Source organism: Struthio camelus, unplaced genomic scaffold (assembly GCF_040807025.1).
Source record: "Struthio camelus isolate bStrCam1 unplaced genomic scaffold, bStrCam1.hap1 HAP1_SCAFFOLD_110, whole genome shotgun sequence".
NCBI classification, from domain to species: Eukaryota; Metazoa; Chordata; class Aves; order Struthioniformes; family Struthionidae; genus Struthio; species Struthio camelus.
Window position 1 is genome coordinate 54,527 of NW_027182627.1, and position 24,571 is coordinate 79,097.

The following is a 24,571-nucleotide window of genomic DNA, read 5'->3' on the forward strand; positions in this document are numbered from 1 at the left end:
CCTCGCGGCGACGGCGGGCGGGAGGGGTCATTCCTCGCTGAGCTGCGGGAGCGCGAAGGAGGTGAGCGGGACGGAGGGGGGAGGGGGAGAGAGAGGGGGGCCCCCCCCAACCGGGACCCCCCCCAAAAGTCCAGGTGGAGGGGGGGGTCCCACTGAGCCCCCCCCAGGGCCCCATTAACCCCCCCCAGGGCCGGCCCCCCCCCCCAAAAAAAGTCACTTTTTGGGGGGGGGGGAACCCCTGGAGTCTTCCATGGGGCGGGGAAGGGGGGGGCCGGGGGGGTCGCAGGGGTGGGGGGGGACCCCGGGGGTGGGGGGGGCTGGAGGGGGGACTCGATGGGGGGGGCGACTGGGGGGCGGTTCCGGGATCTGGGGGGGGGCCGTGGGGGGGGGCTCTATAGGGGGCCTGCGGGGGGGGTTATGGTGGGGGGGGCCTATAGGGGGCAATGGGGGGGTCCATGGGTTGGGGGGGCTCTATAGGGCGGCTGGGGGGGGCTATGGGGGTGTTGGGGGGCTCTATAGGGCGGCTGGGGGGGGGCTATGGGTGGAAGGGCCTATAGGGGGTCACTGGGGGGGCCCATCATGGGTTGGGGGGGCCTATAGGGGGCTGGAGGGGCTATGGGTGGGGGGGCCTATAGGGGCTATGGGGGGGCCCATGGGTGGAGGGGGCCCTATAGGGGGCCTGGGGGGGCTATGGGTGGGGGGCCCTATAGGGGGCAATGGGGGAGGCCCATGGGTTGGGGGGGCCCTATAGGGGGCTGGGGGGGGCTTGAGAGGGGAAATGGGGGGGCTCTATGGGGGGGCTCTATGGGGGGGTGGGGGGGGCCCTGGGAGGAGCCTGAGAAGGGAAATGGGGGGGGGATATGGTTGGGGGGCCTATAGGGCCCCTGAGGGGGGCAATGGGGGGGGCCAAGGGTTGTGGAGACCCTATAGGGGGTCTGGGGGGGGCCTATGAGTGGGGGGGACATGAGGGAGCAATGGGGGGGGCTCTATGGATTGGGGGGCCCTATAGGGGGCCTGGGGGGGCCCACTAGTTTTGGGGGGAACTATATGTGCGGGGGGCCCTGAGGGGACAATTGGGGGGGGGTCCTGGCCCTGGGAGGGGCCCCCCATGGGTGGGGGGGGCTGGGGGGGTCCCTATGGGTGGGGGAGATCTCTGAGGGGGGGCTGTGCCCGGGGGGGACCCCTATGGGGGCACTTGGGGGGGGTCCTAAGGTGGGGGAGGGTCCCCAGGTGTTGGGGGGGGCCTATGGGTGGGGGGCTCCATGGGTGGGGGGTACAGTTTCAGGATGTCCCCACGTGACCCCGTTTTGGGGGGATTTCCCTCGTTTCCAGCTGCCCCCGGGACCCCTGGGGGCGGGGGGGAGATGCTCCCGTTTCGGGGTGCCCCCCCCGTGGTGGTTTTGGGGCGGTTTCCCCATTTTTTGTGCCCCCCCGTGACAATTTGGGGGGTTTCCCCTGCTTTCAGAGTGCCGCCGTGCCCCCAATCGGGGGCGGGGGCATTTCGGGGCACCCCCGGGACGGTTTGGGGCCGATTCCCCCGTTTTTGGGGCACCCCGGTGACGTTTTGGGGACATTTCCCCCCTTTTCAGTCTCCCCCAGGGTCATTTTGGGGCATTTCCCTATTATTATTGCTCCTTTTTGGTAACGTTTTTGGGGTTTTTACCCCATTTGAAGCCCCTGATGGCATTTTTGGGCTGTTTCTCCCCATTTTTGCTCCCCACTGGGGACGTTTTGGGGGCGTTTCTCCTATTCTCAGCCCCCCAGTGCCATTTTGGGGCCATTTCCCCCATTTTTGGCCCCCCACCGGTGACACTTTGGGGGCATTTCCCCTATTTCAGGGCACCCCGGTGCCATTTTGGGGGTAATTTCCCTGCTTTTGGGGTCCCGGGTGACACTTTGGGGGCACTTCCCCTATTTTCAGCCCCCCCCAGTGCCGTTTTGGGGACGTTTCTCTTATTTTCGTCCTCCCAGCGACGTTTTGGGGGCGTTTGTTCCACTTTCAGGCCCCTCAGTGACATATTGGGGGGGTGTTTCCCTTGTTTTTGGGCACTTCAATGCTATTTTGGGGGTAACTTCCCTGTTTTGGGGGTGTCTGGCGCCATTTTGGGGCCATTTCCCGCATTTTCAGCCCCCTCCGTGCCATTTTGGGGGTAACTTCCCTGTTTTTGGGGTGTCCGGTGCCATTTTGGGGCCATTCCCCCCATTTTCAGCCCCCTCAGTGCCATTTTGGGGGTAATTTCCCTGCTTTTGGGGTGTCCGGCGCCATTTTGGGGCCATTTCCCGCATTTTCAGCCCCCTCGGTGCCATTTTGGGGGTAATTTCCCTGCTTTGGGGCTGCCTGGTGACATTTAGGGGACAGTTCCCCCCTTTCCGCCTCCCTCCGGGACATTTTGGGGCTGTTCTGCCCGTTTTGGGGTGCCCCCGTGCCCCTGGCAAGGGGGGTGCTGGTTTTGCCCCCACCCCGGTGACGTTTTGGGGCCGTTTCGGCCGTTTTGGGGCGCAGGCCATGCCGCTGGCCCGCAGCGTCTCGGTGAGCTCCCTGCCGGGGCTGGAGGACTGGGCCACCGGCGAGAGCCTCGACAACGTCGTCCTCTTCGAGGTGGCCTGGGAGGTGGCCAATAAGGGTGAGTGGGGCCCGCCCGGACGCCGGGGCCCCTCCTCGCGCCGGGACAGGGGGGCGGCAGCACCGGGGGTTGGCGTGACCTTGGGGTGGGCAGGAGCACCCCGGGGTTGGCGTGACCACCACGAGGTTGGCGTGACCACCACGGGGTTGGCGTGAACACCATGGGGTTGGCGTGACCACCATGGGGTTGGCGTGAGCCATGGGGTTGGTGTGACCACGAGGTTGGCGTGACCACTGTGGGGTTGACGTGACTCTGGGATTGGCGCGACCGCCGTGGGGTTGGCGCGACCGCCGTGGGGTTGGCGCGACCGCCGTGGGGTTGGCGCGAGCCGTGGGGTTGGCGTGACTCTGGGGTTGGCGTGAGCACTGTGGGGTTGACATGAGCTATGAGGTTGACCCAAGGTATGGGGTTGGTATGACCCTGGGGTTGACGGGACTGACATTGGCGTGGGTGCTATGGGGTTGGCACGAACACCGTGAGGTTGACATGAGGAGCCTGGGGTTGGCGTGACCCCCATGGGGTTGACGCGAGCCCTGGGGTTGCGTGACCACCGTGAGGTTGGTGTGAGCCACGCGGTTGGCGTGAGCATGGGGTTGGCGCGAGCACCCTGGGGTTGACGTGACCACCGTGGGGTTGGCGTGACCACCATGGGGTTGACGTGACCGCTGTGGGGTTGGCACAACTGCCGTGGGGTTGGCATGGCCACCATGGGGTTGACGTGACCACCACGGGGTTGGCGTGGCTGACATGGGGTGGGCGCGAATGTGGGGTTGGCGCAACCGCTGTGGAGTTGGCATGACCTTGGGGTTGGTATGACCAGGACTTGACATGAAAACCATGGGATGGACACGAGCCGTGGGGTTGGCCCGACCCTGGGGTTGGGGTGACCACTGCGGGGTTGGCGTGACCACTGCGGGGTTGGCGTGAGCACCATGGGGTTGACATGACCCTGGGGTTGGTGTGACCACCGTGGGGTTGGCATGACCTTGGGGTTGGTGCAACTGCTGCGGGGTTGACGTGACCACCGTGGGGTTGACGTGACCACCGTGGGGTTGGCGTGACCACCATGGGGTTGGCGTGACCTTGGGGTTGACGTGACCACCGTGGGGTTGACGTGACCACCGTGGGGTTGACGTGAGCACCACGGGGTTGACGTGACCCTGGGGTTGGTGTGACCACCATGGAGTTGACGTGACCACCAAGCGGTTGGCGTGACCCTGGGGTTGGCGTGACCACCCTGGGGTTGACGTGACCCTGGGGTTGGCATGAGCACCATGGGGTTGACGTGACCCTGGGGTTGGTGTGACCAGCATGGGGTTGATGTGACCGGCATGGGGTTGGCGCGACCCTGGGGTTGGTGCGACCAGTACGAGGTTGACGTGACCCTGGGGTTGGTGTGACCAGTACGGGGTTGGTGTGACCACCGTGGCGGTTGGTGTGACCCTGGGGTTGACGTGAGCACCATGGGATTGACATGACCGTGGGGTTGGTGTGACCGCCGTGGGGTTGGTGTGTCCACCGTGGGGGTTGGTGTGACCCTGGGGTTGGCGTGAGCACCGTGGGGTTGGCGTGAGCACCGTGGGGTTGGCGTGAGCACCGTGGGGTTGGCGTGACCGCGGCGGGGTGGGCGCGAGCGCCCCGGGGTGACGCCCGCCGCGCCCCAGTGGGCGGCATCTACACGGTGCTGCAGACCAAGGCCCGGGTGACGGCGGACGAGTGGGGCGACGGCTACTTCCTGGTGGGGCCCTACGTGGAGCAGAGCGTCCGCACCCAGGTGGAGCTGCTGGAGCCGCCCAGCGCCGCCCTGCGCCGCACCCTGGCCGCCATGAACGCCCAGGGCTGCAAGGTGAGCCGGGGGGCCCAGGCGTCCGGGGGGGCCCAGGCGTCCGGGAGGGACCCAGGCGTCCGGGAGGGGCCCAGGCGTCCGGGGGGAGAGCCCAGGAGCTGCCCTGCGCTGCACCCTGGCCGCCATGAACGCCCAGGGCTGCAAGGTGAGCCGGGGGGCCCAGGCGTCCGGGGGGGCCCAGGCGTCCGGGAGGGACCCAGGCGTCCGGGAGGGGCCCAGGCGTCCGGGGGGAGAGCTCAGGAGCCGCCCTGCGCCGCACCCTGGCCGCCATGAACGCCCAGGGCTGCAAGGTGAGCCGGGGGGCCCAGGCGTCCGGGGGGGCCCAGGCGTCCGGGAGGGACCCAGGCGTCCGGGAGGGGCCCAGGCGTCCGGGGGGAGAGCCCAGGAGCTGCCCTGCGCTGCACCCTGGCCGCCATGAACGCCCAGGGCTGCAAGGTGAGCCGGGGGGCCCAGGCGTCCGGGGGGGGGGCCCAGGCATCCGGGGCATGGGGGGGCCCAGGCGTCCGGGAGGGGCCCAGGCGTCCGGGGGGAGAGCTCAGGAGCCGCCCTGCGCTGCACCCTGGCCACCATGAACGCCCAGGGCTGCAAGGTGAGCCGGGGGGCCCAGGCGTCCGGGAGGGACCCAGGCGTCCGGGGCCTGGGGGAGCCCAGGCGTCCGGGAGGGGCCCAGGCGTCCGGGAGGGGCCCAGGCATTCAAGAAAGCAGCCAGGCAGCCAAGGGACCCAGGCGTCCGGGCAAAGAGGGGCCCAGGTGTCCGGGCGGGGACCCAGGTAGCCAGAAGGGCCCAGGCGTCCGGGGTTGAGCCAGGGGGTCCAGACAGTCAGGGCCCAGGCGTCCAGGCCACGTGAGGGGCCCAGGCATCCGGGAGCGGCGAAGGGCCCAGGTCGCCCTAGGGACCCAGGCGTCCGGGGGGGACCCAGGTAGCCAGAAGGGCCCAGGCGTCCGGGGCTGAGCCAGGGGGGTCCGGACAGGCCGGGCCCAGGCGTCCGGGTGGGGGGACCCAGGTGTCCGGGGCATGTGAGGGGCCCAGGCGTCCGGGGGGGACCCAGGTAGCCAGAAGGGCCCAGGCGTCCGGGTGGGGGGACCCAGGTGTCCGGGGTACGTGAGGGGCCCAGGCGTCCGGGGGGGACCCAGGTAGCGAGAAGGGCCCAGGCATCCGGGTGGGGGGACCCAGGTGTCCGGGGGGGACCCGGGTAGCGAGAAGGGCCCAGGCATCCGGGTGGGGGGACCCAGGTGTCCGGGGCACGTGAGGGGCCCAGGCGTCCGGGGGGGACCCGGGTAGCCAGAAGGGCCCAGGCATCCGGGTGGGGGGACCCAGGTGTCCGGGGCACGTGAGGGGCCCAGGCGTCCGGGAGCGGCGAAGGGCCCAGGTCGCCCTAGGGACCCAGGCGTCCGGGGAGAGCCGGGGCCCAGGCGTCCGGCTGCCCCCTCCCCCTCCGCCACGTGGGGGCTATTTTTAGCCCCCGGCTCTGGTTACCCTCCCCCGCACGGGAAAGGTCGTGCCCCCCGCCCCTCCCCCGCCACCCGCCACCCCCCCGAGGGCTCTTTTGGGGCGATTTTACCCCGTTTTGGGATTAGGTTCAACCCCAGCCCCGTTTTGGGTGGTTTTACAGTGTTTTAGGGGGGCAGGCAGGCCAGGCCCCGTTTTGGGGTGATTTTGCTGGATTTTGGGGATGCGATGAAGCCAAACCCCCATTTTAGGGTGATTTTGCCTGTTTTGGGGCTTGGGGGCGGGGCAGGCTCCCGTTTCGGGGCGATTTTGCCTGATTTGGGGAACGTAACGAAGCCACAACCCTCTTTTTAGGGAGTTTTACCCGATTTTGGGGGGTGCAGCCAGGCCGGGCCCCTTTTTGGGGAGAATTTGCCCGTTTTAGGGGACGCCGCCAGGGCAGGGCTCCGTTTTGGGTTGATTTTACTCGGTTTTGGGGGCGCTAGCGGGTCAGGCCCCCGTTTTGGGGAGGATTTGGCCGTTTCGGGGTGCAGCGGCGCCTGGGCCCCGTTTTGGGGAGGAACGGGGTGTTTTTGGGGGCGGGGGGGTGGCTTTTGGGGACAAATGTGCCCGGTTTGGGGGTGCGCGCAGCCGTTTTGGGGGCAAACGTGCCGGTTTTGGGGCCGCGCACCCCGCTTTGCAGCCGTGCACGCGTGTTGTGCAGCCGTGCACGCGTGTTGTGCACCCTGCGCGCCGCTTCGCAGCCCGTGCACGCGTGTTGTGCAGCCGTGCACGCGTGTTGTGCACCCTGCGCGCCGCTTCGCACCCCGTGCACGCGTGTTGTGCAGCCGTGCACGCGTGTTGTGCACCCTGCGTGCCGCTTCGCACCCCGTGCACGCGTGTTGTGCAGCCGTGCACGCATGTTGTGCACCCTGCGCGCCACTTCGCACCCCGTGCACGCGTGTTGTGCAGCCGTGCACGCGTGTTGTGCACCCTGCGCGCCGCTTCGCACCCCGTGCACGCGTGTTGTGCAGCCGTGCACGCGTGTTGTGCAGCCCGCGCGCCGCTTCGCACCCCGTGCACGCGTGTTGTGCACCCCGCGTGCCGCTTCGCACCCCGTGCACGCGTGTTGTGCAGCCGTGCACGCGTGTTGTGCACCCTGCGCGCCGCTTCGCACCCCGTGCACGCGTGTTGTGCAGCCGTGCACGCGTGTTGTGCACCCTGCGCGCCGCTTCGCACCCCGTGCACGCGTGTTGTGCAGCCGTGCACGCGTGTTGTGCACCCTGCGCGCCGCTTCGCACCCCGTGCACGCGTGTTGTGCAGCCGTGCACGCGTGTTGTGCACCCTGCGTGCCGCTTCGCAGCCCGTGCACGCGTGTTGTGCAGCCGTGCACGCGTGTTGTGCACCCTGCGCGCCACTTCGCACCCCGTGCACGCGTGTTGTGCAGCCGTGCACGCGTGTTGTGCACCCTGCGCGCCGCTTCGCACCCCGTGCACGCGTGTTGTGCAGCCGTGCACGCGTGTTGTGCAGCCCGCGCGCCGCTTCGCACCCCGTGCACGCGTGTTGTGCACCCCGCGTGCCGCTTCGCACCCCGTGCACGCGTGTTGTGCAGCCGTGCACGCGTGTTGTGCACCCTGCGCGCCGCTTCGCAGCCCGTGCACGCGTGTTGTGCAGCCGTGCACGCGTGTTGTGCACCCTGCGCGCCGCTTCGCACCCCGTGCACGCGTGTTGTGCAGCCGTGCACGCGTGTTGTGCAGCCATGCACGCGTGTATTTGCAGGCCACCCGCTGCTTTGCACCCCCGCACCCCCGTTTCACAGCACGCGTGCCGCTCTGCACCCCGTGCACGCCCGCTTTGCACCCACGCACCCCTGTTTTGCACCATGCACGCCGCTCTGCACCCCATGCACGCCCGCTTTGCACCCCGTGCACGTCTCTCTGCACCCACACACCCCCCTTTTGCACCATGCATGCTGCTCTGCATCCCGTGCACGCCGTTTTGCACCCCGTGCACGCCCGCTTTGCACCCCCGCACCCCCGTTTTGCACCCTGCGTGCTGCTTTGCACCCCGTGCACCCCCGCTTTGCACCCACGCACTCCCGTTTTGCACCGTGCACGCTGCTTTGCACCCTGTGCACCCCCGCTTTGCACCCACACACCCCCGTTTTGCGCCGTGCACGCTGCTTTGCACCCCGTGCACCCCCACTTTGCACCCACGCACTCCCGTTTTGCACCGTGCACGCTGCTTTGCACCCTGTGCACCCCCGCTTTGCACCCCGTGCACGCCCGTTTTGCACCGTGCACGCTGCTTTGCACCCCGTGCACCCCCGTTTTGCAGCATGCACACCGCTCCGCACCCCGTGCACACCTGCTTTGCACCATGCACGCTGCTTTGCACCCCGTGCACGCCGCTCCGCACCCCGTGCACCCCCACTTTGCACCCCCGCACCCCCGTTTTGCACCATGCACGCTGCTTTGCACCCCGTGCACCCCTGTTTTGTAGCATGCACGCCGCTCCGCACCCCGTGCACGCCGCTCCGCACCCCGTGCACCCCCGTTTTGCACCATGCACGCCACTCCGCACCCCGTGCACCCCCGCTTTGCACCCTGTGCACCCCCGTTTTGCACCATGCACGCCGCTCCGCACCCCGCACACGCCTGCTTTGCACCGTGCACGCTGCTTTGCACCCCGTGCACCCCCGTTTTGTAGCATGCACGCCACTCCGCACCCCATGCACACCGCTCCGCACCCCGTGCACCCCCGCTTTGCACCCCCGCACCCCCGTTTTGCACCATGCACGCCGCTCCGCACCCCGCGCACGCCGCTGCGCACCCCGTGCACGCCCGCTTTGCACCCACACACCCCCGTTTTGCACCATGCACGCCGCTCCGCACCCCGCGCACGCCGCTGCGCACCCCGTGCACGCCCGCTTTGCACCCACACACCCCCGTTTTGCACCATGCACGCCGCTCCGCACCCCGCGCACGCCGCTGCGCACCCCGTGCACGCCCGCTTTGCACCCACACACCCCCGTTTTGCACCATGCACGCCGCTCCGCACCCCGCGCACGCCGCTGCGCACCCCGTGCACCCCCGCTTTGCACCCCCACACCCCCGTTTTGCACCATGCACGCCGCTCCGCACCCCGCGCACGCCGCTGCGCACCCCGTGCACGCCCGCTTTGCACCCCCGCGCCCCCGCTGGGCACCCCGTGCGCCCCGGGGCCGGGCTGAGCGCGGGCGCCGCAGGTGCACTTTGGCCGCTGGCTCATCGAGGGCAGCCCGGCGGTGGTGCTGCTCGACGTGGCCGCCACGGCCTGGAGCCTGGAGCGCTGGAAGGCCGAGCTGTGGGAGAGCTGCGCCATCGGCGTGCCCTGGTACGACCGCGAGGCCAACGACGCCGTCCTCTTCGGCTTCCTCACCGCCTGGTTCCTCGGCGAGGTGGGCCGGGGGGGGCCCGGGGGGGGGGTTGGGGGGTTTTGAGGGGCCCTGGAGGGTCCCAGGGGGGATTTGGGGGGTCCTAGGGGGGATTTGGGGGGTCCTAGGGGGGATTTGGAGGTCCCAGGGGGGGACCCAGGGGGCCTTGGAAAGTCCCAGAGGGGATATTGGGGGTCCTGGGGGGGATTGTGGGGGTCCTGGAGGGTCCCAGGGAGGATTTGGGGGGTCCTAGGGGGGATTTGGAGGTCCCAGGGGGGGACCCAGGGGGCCTTGGAAAGTCCCAGAGGGGATATTGGGGGTCCTGGGGGGGATTGTGGGGGTCCTGGAGGGTCCCAGGGGGGATTTGGGGGGTCCTAGGGGGGATTTGGAGGTCCCAGGGGGGGACCCAGGGGGCCTTGGAAAGTCCCAGAGGGGATATTGGGAGTCCTGGGGGGGATTGTGGGGGTCCTGGAGGGTCCCAGGGGGGATTTGGGGGGTCCTAGGGGGGATTTGGAGGTCCCAGGGGGGGACCCAGGGGGCCTTGGAAAGTCCCAGAGGGGATATTGGGGGTCCTGGGGGGGATTGTGGGGGTCCTGGAGGGTCCCAGGGGGGATTTGGGGGGTCCCAGGGGGGATTTGGAGGTCCCAGGGGGGGACCTAGGGGGCCTTGGAAAGTCCCAGAGGGGATATTGGGGGTCCTGGGGGGGATTGTGGGGGTCCTGGAGGGTCCCAGGGGGGATTTGGGGGGTCCTAGGGGGGATTTGGAGGGTCCCAGGGGGGACCCAGGGGGCCTTGGAAAGTCCCAGAGGGGATATTGGGGGTCCTGGGGGGGATTGTGGGGGTCCTGGAGGGTCCCAGGGGGGATTTGGGGGGTCCCAGGGGGGATTTGGAGGTCCCAGGGGGGGACCCAGGGGGCCTTGGAAAGTCCCAGAGGGGATATTGGGGGTCCTGGGGGGGATTGTGGGGGTCCTGGAGGGACCCAGGGGGGATTTGGGGGGTCCCAGGGGGGATTTGGAGGTCCCAGGGGGGGACCCAGGGGGCCTTGGAAAGTCCCAGAGGGGATATTGGGGGTCCTGGGGGGATTGTGGGGGTCCTGGAGGGTCCCAGGGGGGATTTGGGGGGTCCCAGGGGAGATTTGGAGGTCCCAGGGGGGGACCCAGGGGGCCTTGGAAAGTCCCAGAGGGGATATTGGGGGTCCTGGGGGGGATTGTGGGGGTCCTGGAGGGTCCCAGGGGGGATTTGGGGGGTCCCAGGGGGGATTTGGAGGTCCCAGGGGGGGACCCAGGGGGCCTTGGAAAGTCCCAGAGGGGATATTGGGGGTCCTGGGGGGGATTGTGGGGGTCCTGGAGGGTCCCAGGGGGGATTTGGGGGGTCCCAGGGGGGATTTGGAGGTCCCAGGGGGGGACCCAGGGGGCCTTGGAAAGTCCCAGAGGGGATATTGGGGGTCCTGGGGGGGATTGTGGGGGTCCTGGAGGGTCCCAGGGGGGATTTGGGGGGTCCCAGGGGGGATTTGGAGGTCCCAGGGGGGGACCCAGGGGGCCTTGGAAAGTCCCAGAGGGGATATTGGGGGTCCTGGGGGGGATTGTGGGGGTCCTGGAGGGTCCCAGGGGGGATTTGGGGGGTCCCAGGGGGGATTTGGAGGTCCCGGGGGGGACCCAGGGGGCCTTGGAAAGTCCCAGAGGGGATATTGGGGGTCCTGGGGGGGATTGTGGGGGTCCTGGAGGGTCCCAGGGGGATTTGGGGGGTCCCAGGGGGGATTTGGAGGTCCCAGGGGGGATTTTGGGGTCCCTGGAGGGTCCCAGGGGGATTGGGGGGGTCCCAGGGGGGCCTGGAAGGTCCCAGAGGGGATATTAGGGGTCCCAGGGGGGATTTTGGGGCGTCCTGGAGGATCCCGGGGGAGATTTGGGGGGTCCCAGGGGGGACCCAGGGGGCCTTGGAAGGTCCCAGGGGGATTTTGGGGGTCCTAGGGGGGATTGTGGGGGTCCTGGAGGGTCCCAGGGGGGATTTGGGGGGTCCCAGGGGGGATTTGGGGGGTCCCTGGGGGTCCTTGGAGGTCCCAGAGAGGATTGTGGGGGGCCCTGGAGGGTCTCTGGAGGAATTTGGGGGTTCCTGGAGGGTCCCAGGGGGGATTTTGGGGGTCCCAGGGGGACGTGGAGGGTTCTTGGGGGTCCTTGGAGGTCCTAGAGAGGATTGTGGGGGGTCCTAGAGGGTCCCAGGGGGGATTTTGGGGGTCCTGGGAGGGCCTGGAGGGTCCCAGAGGGGATATTGGGGGTCCTGGGGGGCCCTGGAGGGTCCCGGGGGGATTGTGGGAGTCCTTGGAGGTCCCAGAGGGGATTGTGGAGGGGGTCCCGGAGGGTCTCGGGGGATTTTGGGGGTCCCTGGGGGCCCTGGAGGGTCCCAGAGGGGATATTGGGGGTCCCAGAGGGGATTGTGGGGGTCCTGGAGGGTCCCAGGGGGGATTTTGGGGGTCCCTGGGGGACGTGGAGGGTCCTTGGGGGTCCTTGGAGGTCCTAGAGAGGATTGTGGGGGGTCCTAGAGGGTCCCATGGGGGATTTTGGGGGTCCTGGGGGGGATTGTGGGGGTCCTTGGAGGTCCCAGGGGGGATTGTGGGGGGTCCCAGAGGGTCTCAGGGGGGATTGTGGGGGTCCCTGGGGGCCCTGGAGGATCCCAGGGGGGTTTGGGGGGTCCCGGGGGGATATTGGGGGGTCTCAGCGGGGTTTGGGGGGTTCCTGGGGGTCCCGGTGTCCCCTCCTCCTCCCCCCCCCCCGGAAGGGCCCAGGCGTCCGAGGGTGCCACCCTCTGGCTCCCGCCGTGTCATGTCCCCCCCCCCGCGGGGGCCCAGGCGTCCTGGCCGCCGGCCCTCTTGCCTTAGCGGGAAAGGTCCCAGGCGTCCGGGCCCTCGGCCCGCCCCCCCCCCCCCGCCCGCCGCGGGCCCAGGCGTCCTCGGATCCCTCCTGAGGGACCCAGGCGTCCGGGCTGACCCTGAGGGGCCCAGGCGTCCGGGCACGTGTGGGGCAGGCGCCCAGGCGTCCGGGCACCCCCCAGGGAAGGGGCCCAGGCGTCCGGGCTGACCCTGAGGGACCCAGGCGTCCGGGCACGTGTGGGGCAGGGGCCCAGGCGTCCGGGCGCCCTTGGGTCAGGGGCCCAGGCGTCCGGGCACCCCCCAGGGAAGGGGCCCAGGCATCCGGGCGCATGTGGGTCAGGGGCCCAGGCGTCCGGGCTGACCCTGAGGGACCCAGGCGTCCGGGCACGTGTGGGTCAGGGGCCCAGGCGTCCGGGTGCCCTTGGGTCAGGGGCCCAGGTGTCCGGGCACCCCCCAGGGAAGGGGCCCAGGCATCCGGGTGCCCTTGGGTCAGGGGCCCAGGAGTCCGGGCTGACCCTGAGGGACCCAGGCGTCCGGGCACCCCCCAGGGAAGGGGCCCAGGTGTCCGGGTGCCCTTGGGTCAGGGGCCCAGGCGTCCGGGCACCCCCCAGGGAAGGGGCCCAGGCATCCGGGCGCATGTGGGTCAGGGGCCCAGGCGTCCGGGCTGACCCTGAGGGACCCAGGCGTCCGGGCACGTGTGGGGCAGGGGCCCAGGCGTCCGGGTGCCCTTGGGTCAGGGGACCAGGCGTCCGGGCACCGCCCATGGAAGGGGCCCAGGCGTCCGGGCACCCCCCAGGGAAGGGGCCCAGGCGTCCGGGTGCCCTTGGGTCAGGGGCCCAGGTGTCCGGGCACCCCCCAGGGAAGGGGCCCAGGCATCCGGGTGCCCTTGGGTCAGGGGCCCAGGCGTCCGGGCTGACCCTGAGGGACCCAGGCATCCGGGCACCCCCCAGGGAAGGGGCCCAGGTGTCCGGGTGCCCTTGGGGCAGGGGCCCAGGCGTCCGGGCACCCCCCAGGGAAGGGGCCCAGGCGTCCGGGCGCCCCCAGGGAAGGGGCCCAGGTGTCCGGGCTGACCCTGAGGGACCCAGGCGTCCGGGCACCCCCCAGGGAAGGGGCCCAGGCGTCCGGGTGCCCTTGGGTCAGGGGCCCAGGCGTCCGGGCACCGCCCATGGAAGGGGCCCAGGCGTCCGGGCACCCCCCAGGGAAGGGGCCCAGGCATCCGGGTGCGCGTGGGTCGGGGGCCCAGGCATCTGGACACCCCCAGGGAAGGGGCCCAGGCGTCCGGGCGCATGTGGGTCAGGGGCCCAGGCGTCCGGGCTGACCCTGAGGGACCCAGGCGTCCGGGCACGTGTGGGTCAGGGGCCCCGGCGTCCGGGTGCCCTTGGGTCAGGGGACCAGGCGTCCGGGCACCGCCCATGGAAGGGGCCCAGGTGTCCGGGCACCCCCCAGGGAAGGGGCCCAGGCATCCGGGCGCGCGTGGGTCAGGGGCCCAGGCATCCGGACACCCCCAGGGAAGGGGCCCAGGCGTCCGGGCGCATGTGGGTCAGGGGCCCAGGCGTCCGGGCTGACCCTGAGGGACCCAGGCGTCCGGGCACGTGTGGGTCAGGGGCCCCGGCGTCCGGGTGCCCTTGGGTCAGGGGACCAGGCGTCCGGGCACCGCCCATGGAAGGGGCCCAGGCGTCCGGGCACCCCCCAGGGAAGGGGCCCAGGCATCCGGGCGTGCGTGGGTCAGGGGCCCAGGCATCCGGACACCCCCAGGGAAGGGGCCCAGGCATCCGGGTGCGCGTGGGGTCGGGACGCTGACCCTTGGGCCTCTCCGGGGGAGGGACCCAGGCGTCCGGGCGGGCGCCCCCGGCGCAGGGGGCCCCGGCGTGCGGGGAGCTGACCTGCCGCGGGGGCAGTTTGCGGCGCAGAGCGAGGCCGAGCGGCCCTTCATCGTGGGCCACTTCCACGAGTGGCTGGCGGGGCTGGGGCTGGTGCTGAGCCGGGCCCGGCGCCTGCCGGTGGCCACCGTCTTCACCACCCACGCCACCCTGCTGGGCCGCTACCTGTGCGCCGCCAGCGTCGACTTCTACAACAACCTGGAGCACGTGAGCGCCCCGCGGCATGGTGGGAAGGGCTGGTGGGATCCTGGGCCGGGGGGGGGTCACGGGATGGGTGGTGGGAGCCCTAAACCATCACGAGAAGGTTGGTGGGACCCCGGGGGGGTCATGAGAAGGGTGGTGGGACCCCAAGGGATCATGGAAAGGCTGGTGGGAACCCAGGGGGGTCACGGGAAGGGTGGTGGGACCCCGGAAGGGTCACGGGAAGGGTGGTGGGAGCCCTAAACCATCACGAGAAGGTTGGTGGGACTGGTGGGATATGGTGGGAAGGGTTGGTGGGACCCCGGGAGGGTCATGGGGAGGTTGGTGGGACCCCAAGGGACCATGGAAAGGCTGGTGGGACCTCAGGAGATTGTGGGAAGGGTGGTGGGAGCCCTAAACCATCACAAGAAGGTTGGTGGGACATGGTGGGAAGGGTTGGTGGGATTCCGGGGAGTCATGGGAAGGTTGGTGGGACCCCAAGGGGCCACGGGGAGGCTGGTGGGACCCCAGGGGGATCATGGGAAGGGTGGATGAGAGCCCTAAACCATCACGAGAAGGTTGGTGGGACTGGTGGGATATGGTGGGAAGGGTTGGTGGGACCCCGGGAGGGTCATGGGGAGGTTGGTGGGACCCCAAGGGACCATGGAAAGGCTGGTGGGACCTCAGGGGATCATGGGAAGGGTTGGTGGGAGGCCCACGGGCTCATGGGGAGGCTGATGGGAGCCCTAAGCCATCACGAGAAGGGTGGTGGGACTGTTGGGACACGGTGGGTGGGTTGGCGGGAGCCCTCAGGTGTCCCAGGAAGGTTGGTGGGACCCCAAGGGACCACGGGGAGGCTGGCGGGAGCCGGGCGGATGCCAGCCCCGGTGCATGATGGGCCGCGGCAGTTCGACGTGGACAAGGAGGCGGGCGAGCGGCAGATCTACCACCGCTACTGCCTGGAGCGGGCGGCCGCCCACTGCGCCCACGTCCTCACCACCGTGTCCCACGTCACCGCCACCGAGGCCGAGCACCTGCTCAAGCGGCGCCCTGGTAAGGCCCCCTGGTTTTGGGGGTGGAGGGGGGACCCAGGCGTCCGGGCGCCGCTCGACCCCTCCTCCTCCTCCTCCTCCTCCTCGTCTTCCTCCAGACCTGGTGACGCCCAACGGGCTCAACGTGCGCAAGTTCTCGGCCATGCACGAGTTCCAGAACCTGCACGCCCAGAGCAAGGCCCGCGTGCAGGAGTTCGTCCGCGGCCACTTCTACGGGTCAGGGGCCCAGGCGTCCGGGAGGGACCCAGGCATCTGGGGGGCCCAGGCGTCCGGGAGGGACCCAGGCGTCCGGGAGGGACCTAGGTGGCCAAGGGGGACTGAGGTGTCCAGGGGAACCCAGGTGTCCAGGAGACCCAGGTGTCTGGTAGCACTTAGGTATCTGGGAGGGACCCAGGCGTCCGGGAGGGACCCAGGCATCTGGGAGGGGCCCAGGTGGCCAAGGGGGACCCAGGTGTCCGGGAGACCCAGGTGTCCGAGAGGGGCCCAGGCATCCGGGAGGGGACCCAGTCGTCCAGGAAGACTCAGATGTCCAGGAGGGGCCCAGGCGTGCAGGGGGACCCAGGCGTCCGGGAGGGGCCCAGGCGTCCAGGAGGGACCCAGGTGTCCGGCAGGGGCCCAGGCGGCCGGGCCGGGGAGCTGAGGGGCGGGCGGCGGGCGGCCGGGGCGTTGGGGGCCATCGGGCCGCGTCCCCCCAGGCACCTCGACTTCGACCTGGACAAGACGCTCTTCTTCTTCATCGCCGGCCGCTACGAGTTCTCCAACAAGGGAGCCGACGTCTTCCTCGAGGCGCTGGCCCGGCTCAACTACCTGCTGCGGGTGCGGGGCGGGGGGGACGTGGGGGGACATGGGGGGGGTGGGGGACGTGGTGGGACATGGGACACATGGTGGGGCATGGGGGGTCATGGGGCACATGGAGGGGACATGGAGGGTCATGGGGGGTCATATGGGACATGGGGGGACATGGAGGGTTATGGGGGGTCATGGGGGACATGGAGGGTCATGGGGGGTCATGGGGGACATGGGGGGACATGGAGGGTCATGGGGGGTCATGGGGGACATGGAGGGAACATGGAGGGTCATCGGGGGACATGGAGGGTCATGGGGGACATGGTGGGACATGAGGGACATGGTGGGACATGATGGGACATGGTGGGACATGATGGGACATGGAGGGTCATGGGGGGACATGGTGGGACATGGGGGACATGGGGGGTCATGGGACATGGGACATGGAGGGACATGATGGGACATGGAGGGTCATGGCGGGACGTGGAGGGACATGGGGGGTTATGGGACATGGGGGGACATGGAGGGACATGATGGGACATGGAGGGACATGGGGGGACGTGAAGGGTCATGGGGGGACATGGAGGGACATGGAGGGTCATGGGGGGACATGGACGGTCATGGGGGATCATGGGGGACATGGAGGGTCATGGGGGGACATGGGGGAACATGGAGGGTCATGGGGGACATGGGGGGACATGGGGGAACATGGAGGGTCATGGGGGACATGGAGGGACATGGGGGGACATGGGGGAACATGGAGGGTCATGGGGGACATGGAGGGAAATGGGGATCATGGGACATGGGGGGACATGGAGGGACATGGTGGGACATGGAGGGACATGGTGGGACGTGAAGGGTCATAGGGGACATGGAGGGACATGGAGGGTCATAGGGGGCATGGGGGGTCATGGGGGGACATGGAGGGTCATGGGGGGGTCATGGGGGACATGGAGGGACATGGGGGAACATGGAGGGTCATGGGGGACATGGAGGGACATGGAGGGACATGGGGGAACATGGAGGGTCATGGGGGACATGGGGGGACATGGAGGGTCATGGGGGACATGGGGGGACATGGAGGGACCTGGGGGAACAGGGAGGGTCATGGAGGAACATGGTGGGACATGGAGGGTCACGGGGGACATGGAGGAACATGGGGGGACTTGGACATGGAGAACGTGAAGGGACGTGGAGGACACGGGGGGACTCGGTGGTGACACGCGGTGACCCCGGTGTCCCTCGTCCCCCCCCCCCCGGCAGGTCAACGGCAGCGAGACGACGGTCGTCGCCTTCTTCATCATGCCGGCCCGGACCAACAACTTCAACGTGGAGACGCTCAAGGGCCAGGCCGTGCGCAAGCAGCTCTGGTGAGGGCCCCGGCGTCCGGGAGGGGCCCAGGCGTCCGGGAGGGGCCCGGCCGTCCCGGCTTGACCTTCTTCCCCGCAGGGACACGGCCAACACGGTGAAGGAGAAGTTCGGCAAGAAGCTCTACGAGTCGCTGCTGGTGTAAGCGCCCGGACGCCTGGGTCCCTGGCGGCGAGGGGCCGCCTCGGCCGTCCCCGGACGCCTGGGCCCCTCGGCGGCGGCGCTGTGACGGGTCCCGACGCCTCGTCCCCAGGGGGAACCTGCCCGACATGAACAAGATGTTGGACCGCGAGGACTTCACCATGATGAAACGGGCCATCTTCGCCACCCAGGTAGGCTCCCCGGACGCCTGGGCCCCTCCGGCGCCCGGACACCTGGGTCCCTTCTGGCGCCCGGACGCCTGGGCCCTTTCTGGCACCCGGACGCCTGGGTCCCTTCCGGCACCCGGACGCCTGGGTCCCTTCTGGCACCCGGACGCCTGGGCCCTTTCTGGCACCCGGACGCCTGGGTCCCTTCCGGAGCCCGGACACCTGGGTCCCTTCTGGCGCCCGGACGCCTGGGCCCTTTCTGGCACCCGGACGCCTAGGTCCCTTCCGGCACCCGGACACCTGGGTCCCTTCCGGCACCCGGACGCCTGGGTCCCTTCTGGCACCCGGACGCCTGGGTTCCTTCTGGCACCCGGACACCTGGGCCCTTTCTGGCACCCGGACACCTGGTTCCCTTCTGGCACCCGGACGCCTGGGCCCTTTCTGGCACCCGGACGCCTGGGTCCCTTCTGGCACCCGGACGCCTGGGCCCTTTCTGGCGCCCGGACGCCTGGGTCCCTTCTGGCACCCGGACGCCTGGGTCCTTTCTGGCGCCCGGACGCCTGGGCCCTTTCTGGCACCCGGACGCCTGGGTCCCTTCTGGCACCCGGACGCCTGGGTTCTTTTTGGCACCCGGACACCTGGGTCCTTTCTGGTGCCCGGACGCCTGGGTCCCTTCCGGCACCCGGACGCCTGGGCCCCCCAGGGTCAGGCTCGGGGGGTTGGCGAGGGCGCACCCGGACGCCTGGGCCCCCCAGGGTCAGGCTCGGGGGGTTGGCATGGGCTCACTCGGACGCCTGGGCCCCTCTGGCCGCCTGGGCCCCCCAGGGTCAGGCTCGGGGGGTTGGCGCGGGCGCCCCCGGACGCCTGGGCCCTCCCGGACGCCTGGGCCCCCGCAGCGGCAGTCCTTCCCGCCCGTGTGCACCCACAACATGCTGGACGACGCCACGGACCCGATCCTGACCACCATCCGCCGCGTCGGCCTCTTCAACAGCAGCAGCGACCGCGTCAAGGTGCCGGGGGGTCCGGGGGGGTCTGGGGGGGTCCTGGGGGGTATTGGAGGGGTCAAAGGCATATTGGGGGACTCTGGGGAGGGTCCTGGGGGGCTCCTGGGAGGTATTGGGGGATCCTGGGGGGGTCCTGGGGGGCTCCAGGGGGTATTGGGGGGTTCTGGGGGGCTTGGGGGGATATTGAGGGGATCAAGGGAGATATTGGGGGGCTCTGTGGGGTCCTGGGGGGCTCCAGGGGGTATTGGGGGGATCAAGGGGGATATTGGGGGGCTCTGGGGGGTCCTGGGGGGCTCCAGGGGGTATTGGGGGGATCAAGGGGGATATTGGGGGGTCCTGGGGGGGCTCAGGGGGGGATTGGGGGGCTCTGGGGGTGTTTTGGGGGGCCTCTGGGGGATATTGGGAGGGATCAAGGGGAGGATTGGGGGGTCAAGGGGGGATATTGGGGGGCTCTGGGTGGGATTGGGGGGGTTGGGGGGATATTGGGGAGCTCTGGGGGGCTCCAGAAGGGATACTGGGGGGATATTGGGGGCTTGGAGGGGTCTGGGGGGGCTCAGGGGACTCTGGAGGGATATTGGGGGGCTCAGGAGGGTCCTGGGGGGGATCTTGGGGGTCCTGGGGGGCTCAGGGTGGTCCAAGGGGGTTCGGGGGATCTTGGGGGGCCTTTGGGGGGGATCTTGGGGGTCCTGGGGGGCTCAGGGTGGTCCAAGGGGGTCCTGGGGGTCTTGGGGGGCCTTTAGGGGGATCTTGGGGGTCCTGGGGGGCTCAGGGTGGTCCAAGGGGGTCCTGGGGGTCTTGGGGGGCCTTTAGGGGGATCTTGGGGGTCCTGGGGGGGCTCAGGGTGGTCCAAGGGGGTCCCAGGGATCTTAGGGGTCCTGGGGGGGCTCCAGGAGAGATTTGGGGGACTCTGGGGGGTCCTGGGGGGGTCAGGGAGGGGTTTGGGGGTGCCCAGGGGGGCGGTGGGTTTCGGGGGTCCCCAGTGACGTGTCCCCCCCCCCAGATCATCTTCCACCCCGAGTTCCTGTCGTCGACCAGCCCGCTGCTGCCCGTCGACTACGAGGAGTTCGTGCGCGGCTGCCACCTCGGCGTCTTCCCCTCCTACTACGAGCCCTGGGGCTACACCCCCGGTGAGCCCCGGACGCCTGGGCCCCTCGGCCGCCTGGGCCCCCCTCGGCCCGCACGCCTGGGCCCCTCGGCCGCCTGGGCCCCCCTCAGCCCGCACGCCTGGGCCCCCCTCGGCCCGGACACCTGGGCCCCTCGGCCGCCTGGGCCCCCCTCGGCCCGCACGCCTGGGCCCCTCGGACGCCTGGGCCCCCCTCGGCCCGCACGCCTGGGCCCCCCGGCCGCCTGGGCCCCCCTCAGCCCGGACACCTGGGCCCCTCGGCCGCCTGGGCCCCCCTCGGCCCGCACGCCTGGGCCCCCCTCGGCCCGGACACCTGGGCCCCTCGGCCGCCTGGGCCCCCCTCGGCCTGCACGCCTGGGCCCCTCGGACACCTGGGCCCCCCTCAGCCCGCAGGCCTGGGCCCCTCGGACACCTGGGCCCCCCTCGGCCCACACGCCTGGCCACCCTGGCCCGGACACCTGGGCCCCTCAGACACCTGGACCCCCCTCGGCCTGCACGCCTGGGTCCCTCGGACACCTGGGCCCCTTGGACACCTGGGCCCACCTGGCCCGGACACCTGGGCCCCTCGGACACCTGGGCCCACCTGGCCCGAACGCCTGGGCCCCCCTTGGCCCGGACACCTGGGCCCCTTGGACACCTGGGCCCCCCTTGGCCCGGACACCTGGGCCCCCTGCCCACCTGGCCCCTCTCAGCCCGGGTGCCTGGGCCCCTCGGACGCCTGGGTCCCATCCCACCCCCGGACACCTGGGCCCTCCCGGACACCTGGGCCCCCTGCGAGGGGAAAGGGGGATGCCGGACGCCTGGGCCCTCCCGGACACCTGGGCCCCCTGGGGAAAGGGGGAATGCCGGACGCCTGGGCCCTCCCGGACGCCTGGGCCCCCGGCTGACGCCCCCCCCCCAGCCGAGTGCACCGTCATGGGCATCCCCAGCGTCTCCACCAACCTCTCGGGCTTCGGCTGCTTCATGGAGGAGCACATCGCCGACCCCTCGGCCTACGGTGAGCCCCGGACGCCTGGGCCCCCGGCATGCCTGGGTGCCCTCGGTGGGGGGAGGTTCCCGGACGCCTGGGCCCCTGGGGGGGGGGAGTTCCCGGCCCCTGAGCTCCCCGGACGCCTGGGTCCCCTGGGGAGGTTCCCGGACACCTGGGCCCCCCGGACACCTGGGCCCCCCCTGCCCCGGATGCCTGGGTCCAACCCCGGACACCTGGGCCCCCTGGACACCTGGGTGCCCTGGGTAGGGGGGTGGTGTTCCTGGACACCTGGGCCCTTCCCCGGACGCCTGGGCCCCCCCGGACACCTGGGCCCCCCCGGCCGCCTGGCCCCCCCCCAGACACCTGGGTCCCCCGGACGCCTGGGCCCCCCCCGGACACCTGGATCCCCCCAGACACCTGGACCCCCCCCCCGGACACCTGGGCCCCCCCCGGCCGCCTGGGTCCCCCCGGACACCTGGCCCCCCCTGGCCGCCTGGGCCCCCCCCGGACACCTGAGTCCCCCGGACACCTGGGTCCCCCCGGACACCTGGGCAGCCCCTGGACACCTGGGCCCCCCCCCCGGACACCTGGGTCCCCCAGACACCTGGATCCCCCCGGGATGCCTGGGTTCCCCCGGACGCCTGGCCCCCCCCCGGCCGCCTGGGCCCCCCGGACACCTGGGCCCCCCCGGGATGCCCGGGCCCCCTGGACACCTGGGCCCCCCCGGCCGCCTGGCCCCCCCCCGGACACCTGGGTCCCCCGGACGCCTGGGCCCCCCCCAGACACCTGGGCCCCCCCCAGACACCTGGCCCTCCCCTCGGCCACCTGGGTCCCCCCAGACACCTGGGTCCCCCTGGATGCCTGGCCCCCCCCCCGGCCGCCTGGGCCCCCCCGGACACCTGGGCCCCCCGGACACCTGGATCCCCCCGGCCGCCTGGGCCCCCCCCCGGCCACCTGGCCCCCCCCCGGCCGCCTGGGCCCCCCCGCGGGCGGGCCGGCCGGCTGACGGGCGGCACGCAGGCATCTACATCGTGGACCGGCGCTTCCGGGGCCCGGACGAGTCGTGCGCCCAGCTCACCGCCTTCCTCTACGGCTTCTGCCAGCAGAGCCGGCGGCAGCGCATCGTGCAGCGCAACCGCACCGAGCGCCTCTCCGACCTCCTCGACTGGAAGTACCTGGGCCGGGTGAGCCCCCCGGGGCGCCCCCGCGGGGGGGGGGGGGGCTGGGGGGCGTCCTGGGGCTCCCAGGGGGGCTCCCAGGGGGCCCGGGGGGGTCCTAGGGGTCCTTGGGGGGGTCCAGGGGGTCCTAGGTGGGTCCTAGGGAGCTCTAGGGGTCCCTTGGGGGCATCCTGGGGGTCCCAGGGGGGCTCTGGGGGTCCCTTGGGGGGGGTCCTGGGGGTCCTAGGTGGGTCCTAGGGGGCTCTGGGGGTCCCTAGGGGGCGTCCTGGGGGTGCCAGGGGGGCTCCCAGGGGGCCCGGGGGGGTCCTAGGGGTCCTTGGGGGGGTCTAGGGGGTCCTAGGTGGGTCTTAGGGGGCTCTAGAGGTCCCAGGGGGGCTCTGGGGGTCCCTTGGGGGGAGTCCTGGGGGTCCTAGGTGGGTCCTGGGGGGCTCTGGGGGTCCCTAGGGGGCGTCCTGGGGGTGCCAGGGGGGCTCCCAGGGGGCCCGGGGGGGTCCTAGGGGTCCTTGGGGGGGTCCAGGGGGTCCTAGGTGGGTCTTAGGGGGCTCTAGAGGTCCCAGGGGGGCTCTGGGGGTCCCTTGGGGGGAGTCCTGGGGGTCCTAGGTGGGTCCTGGGGGGCTCTGGGGGTCCCTAGGGGGCGTCCTGGGGGTGCCAGGGGGGCTCCCAGGGGGCCCGGGGGGGTCCTAGGGGTCCTTGGGGGTTCCAGGGGGTCCTAGGTGGGTCTTAGGGGGCTCTAGAGGTCCCAGGGGGGCTCTGGGGGTCCCTTGGGGGGAGTCCTGGGGGTCCTAGGTGGGTCCTGGGGGGCTCTGGGGGTCCCTAGGGGGCATCCTGGGGGTGCCAGGGGGGCTCCTAGGGGTCCTTGGGGGGTTCCAGGGGGTCCTAGGTGGGTCTTAGGGGGCTCTAGAGGTCCCAGGGGGGCTCTGGGGGTCCCTTGGGGGGAGTCCTGGGGGTCCTAGGTGGGTCCTAGGGGGCTCTGGGGGTCCCTTGGGGGCATCCTGGGGGTCCTAGGGGGGCTCAGGGGGGTCCCGGGGAGTCCTAGGGGTCCTTGGGGGTCCCTGGGGGCATCCTGGGGGGCTCACAGGGGTGCCTGGGGGGGCTCAGAGGGGTCCCTGGGGGGTTCTGGGGGGGCTCTGGGGGGTGCCAGGGGGTCCTGGGGGGGGCGTCGAGGGGGTATTTGGGGTGCTAGAGGGGAGCTGGGGGGGGGGCCGCCGGGGGTCGTGACCCCTGACCCCTGACCCCGGCCCCCCCCCAGTACTACACGCTGGCGCGGCGCATGGCGCTGGCCCGGGCCTTCCCCGAGAGCTTCAGCTACGAGCCCCCCGAGCAGGCGGTGAGTGTCGCCGGACGCCTGGGCCCCCCGGACGCCTGGGCCCCCGGCGGGGGGGGGGTAGGGGGGGGGGGCGCGGGTCTGCCCGGACGCCTGGGCCCCCCCGGACGCCTGGGCCCCCGGGGAGGGGGGGGGGGGCGCGGGTCCGCCCGGACGCCTGGGCCCCCCGGGGAGGGTGGGGGGGGGCGCGAGTCCGCCCGGACGCCTGGGCCCCCCGGGGAGGGTGGGGGGGGGCGCGGGTCCGCCCGGACGCCTGGGCCCCCCGGGGGGGGGGGGGGCGCGGGTCCGCCCGGACGCCTGGGCCCCCCGGGGGGGGGGGCGGGTCCGCCCGGACGCCTGGGCCCCCCGGGGAGGGGGGGGGGGCGCGGGTCCGCCCGGACGCCTGGGCCCCCCGGGGAGGGTGGGGGGGCGCGGGTCTGATTGGGCACCTGGGACCCCCGGACACCTGGGCCCCTGGGACACCTGGGACCCCCGGACACCTGGGCCCCCCGGGACCCCTGGGCCCCCCCGGACACCTGGGCCCTTCCCCGGACACCTGGGCCCCTCCCTGACACCTGGGACCCCAGGACACCTGGGCCCTCCCCTGGATACCTGGGTCCCTGGGACACCCGGACACCTGGGCCCCCCCCAGACATCTGGGCCCCCCCCCAGACACCTGGGCCCCCCCCCAGACACCTGGGCCCCTGGGACACCTGGGCCCCTCCCTGACACCTGGGTCCCCCCCGGACACCTGGGCCGCCCCGGACACCTGGGCCCCTCCCTGACACCTGGGCCCCCCGGACACCTGGGCCCCTCCCGGACACCTGGGCCCCCGGACACCTGGGCCCCCCCCGGACACCTGGGTCCCCCGGACACCTGGGCTGCCCCCGGACACCTGGGCCCCCGCCCCGGACACCTGGGCCCTCCCCGGTCCCCCTGGGTGCCCGCCCCCCCGCCCCCCGAGGGAGGGTGGTGGACGCTGGGCCCGCGGGCCGGCCGGGCGCCTGGACCCACGCCGGACGCCTGGGCCCCCCGGGGGGGGCGGCGGCAGGGCCCCCCCGGGTTCCGGTTCCCGCGGCCGGCCTCGGTGCCGCCGTCGCCGGCCGCCTCGCGCCACTCCAGCCCGCGGCACAGCGAGACCGAGGAGGACGAGCGCTACGACGAGGAGGCCGAGGCCGCCCGCGACCGCGCCAACATCCGCCGGCCCCACGGCGACGGCCCCCCGCCCCACGGCGACGGCCAC

General features: G+C 71.6%; 1 protein-coding gene across 1 annotated transcript; it reads left to right on the top strand.

The window, feature by feature from the left end:
- On the top strand, window positions 1–24,565 carry GYS1 (glycogen synthase 1; the record flags this gene model as incomplete). The annotated part of the gene is made up of 17 exons (XM_068929259.1): window positions 1–61; window positions 2,504–2,624; window positions 4,289–4,470; window positions 9,147–9,338; window positions 14,075–14,263; window positions 15,145–15,289; window positions 15,387–15,504; window positions 15,984–16,104; window positions 17,338–17,444; window positions 17,524–17,583; window positions 17,696–17,774; window positions 18,647–18,760; window positions 19,755–19,881; window positions 20,779–20,874; window positions 21,868–22,031; window positions 23,275–23,352; window positions 24,380–24,565. Coding segments are annotated over exons 2-17 (2,076 nt in total), but the record flags the coding sequence as incomplete, so codon positions are not given.
- Between the last annotated feature and the right edge of the window lie 6 nt (window positions 24,566–24,571).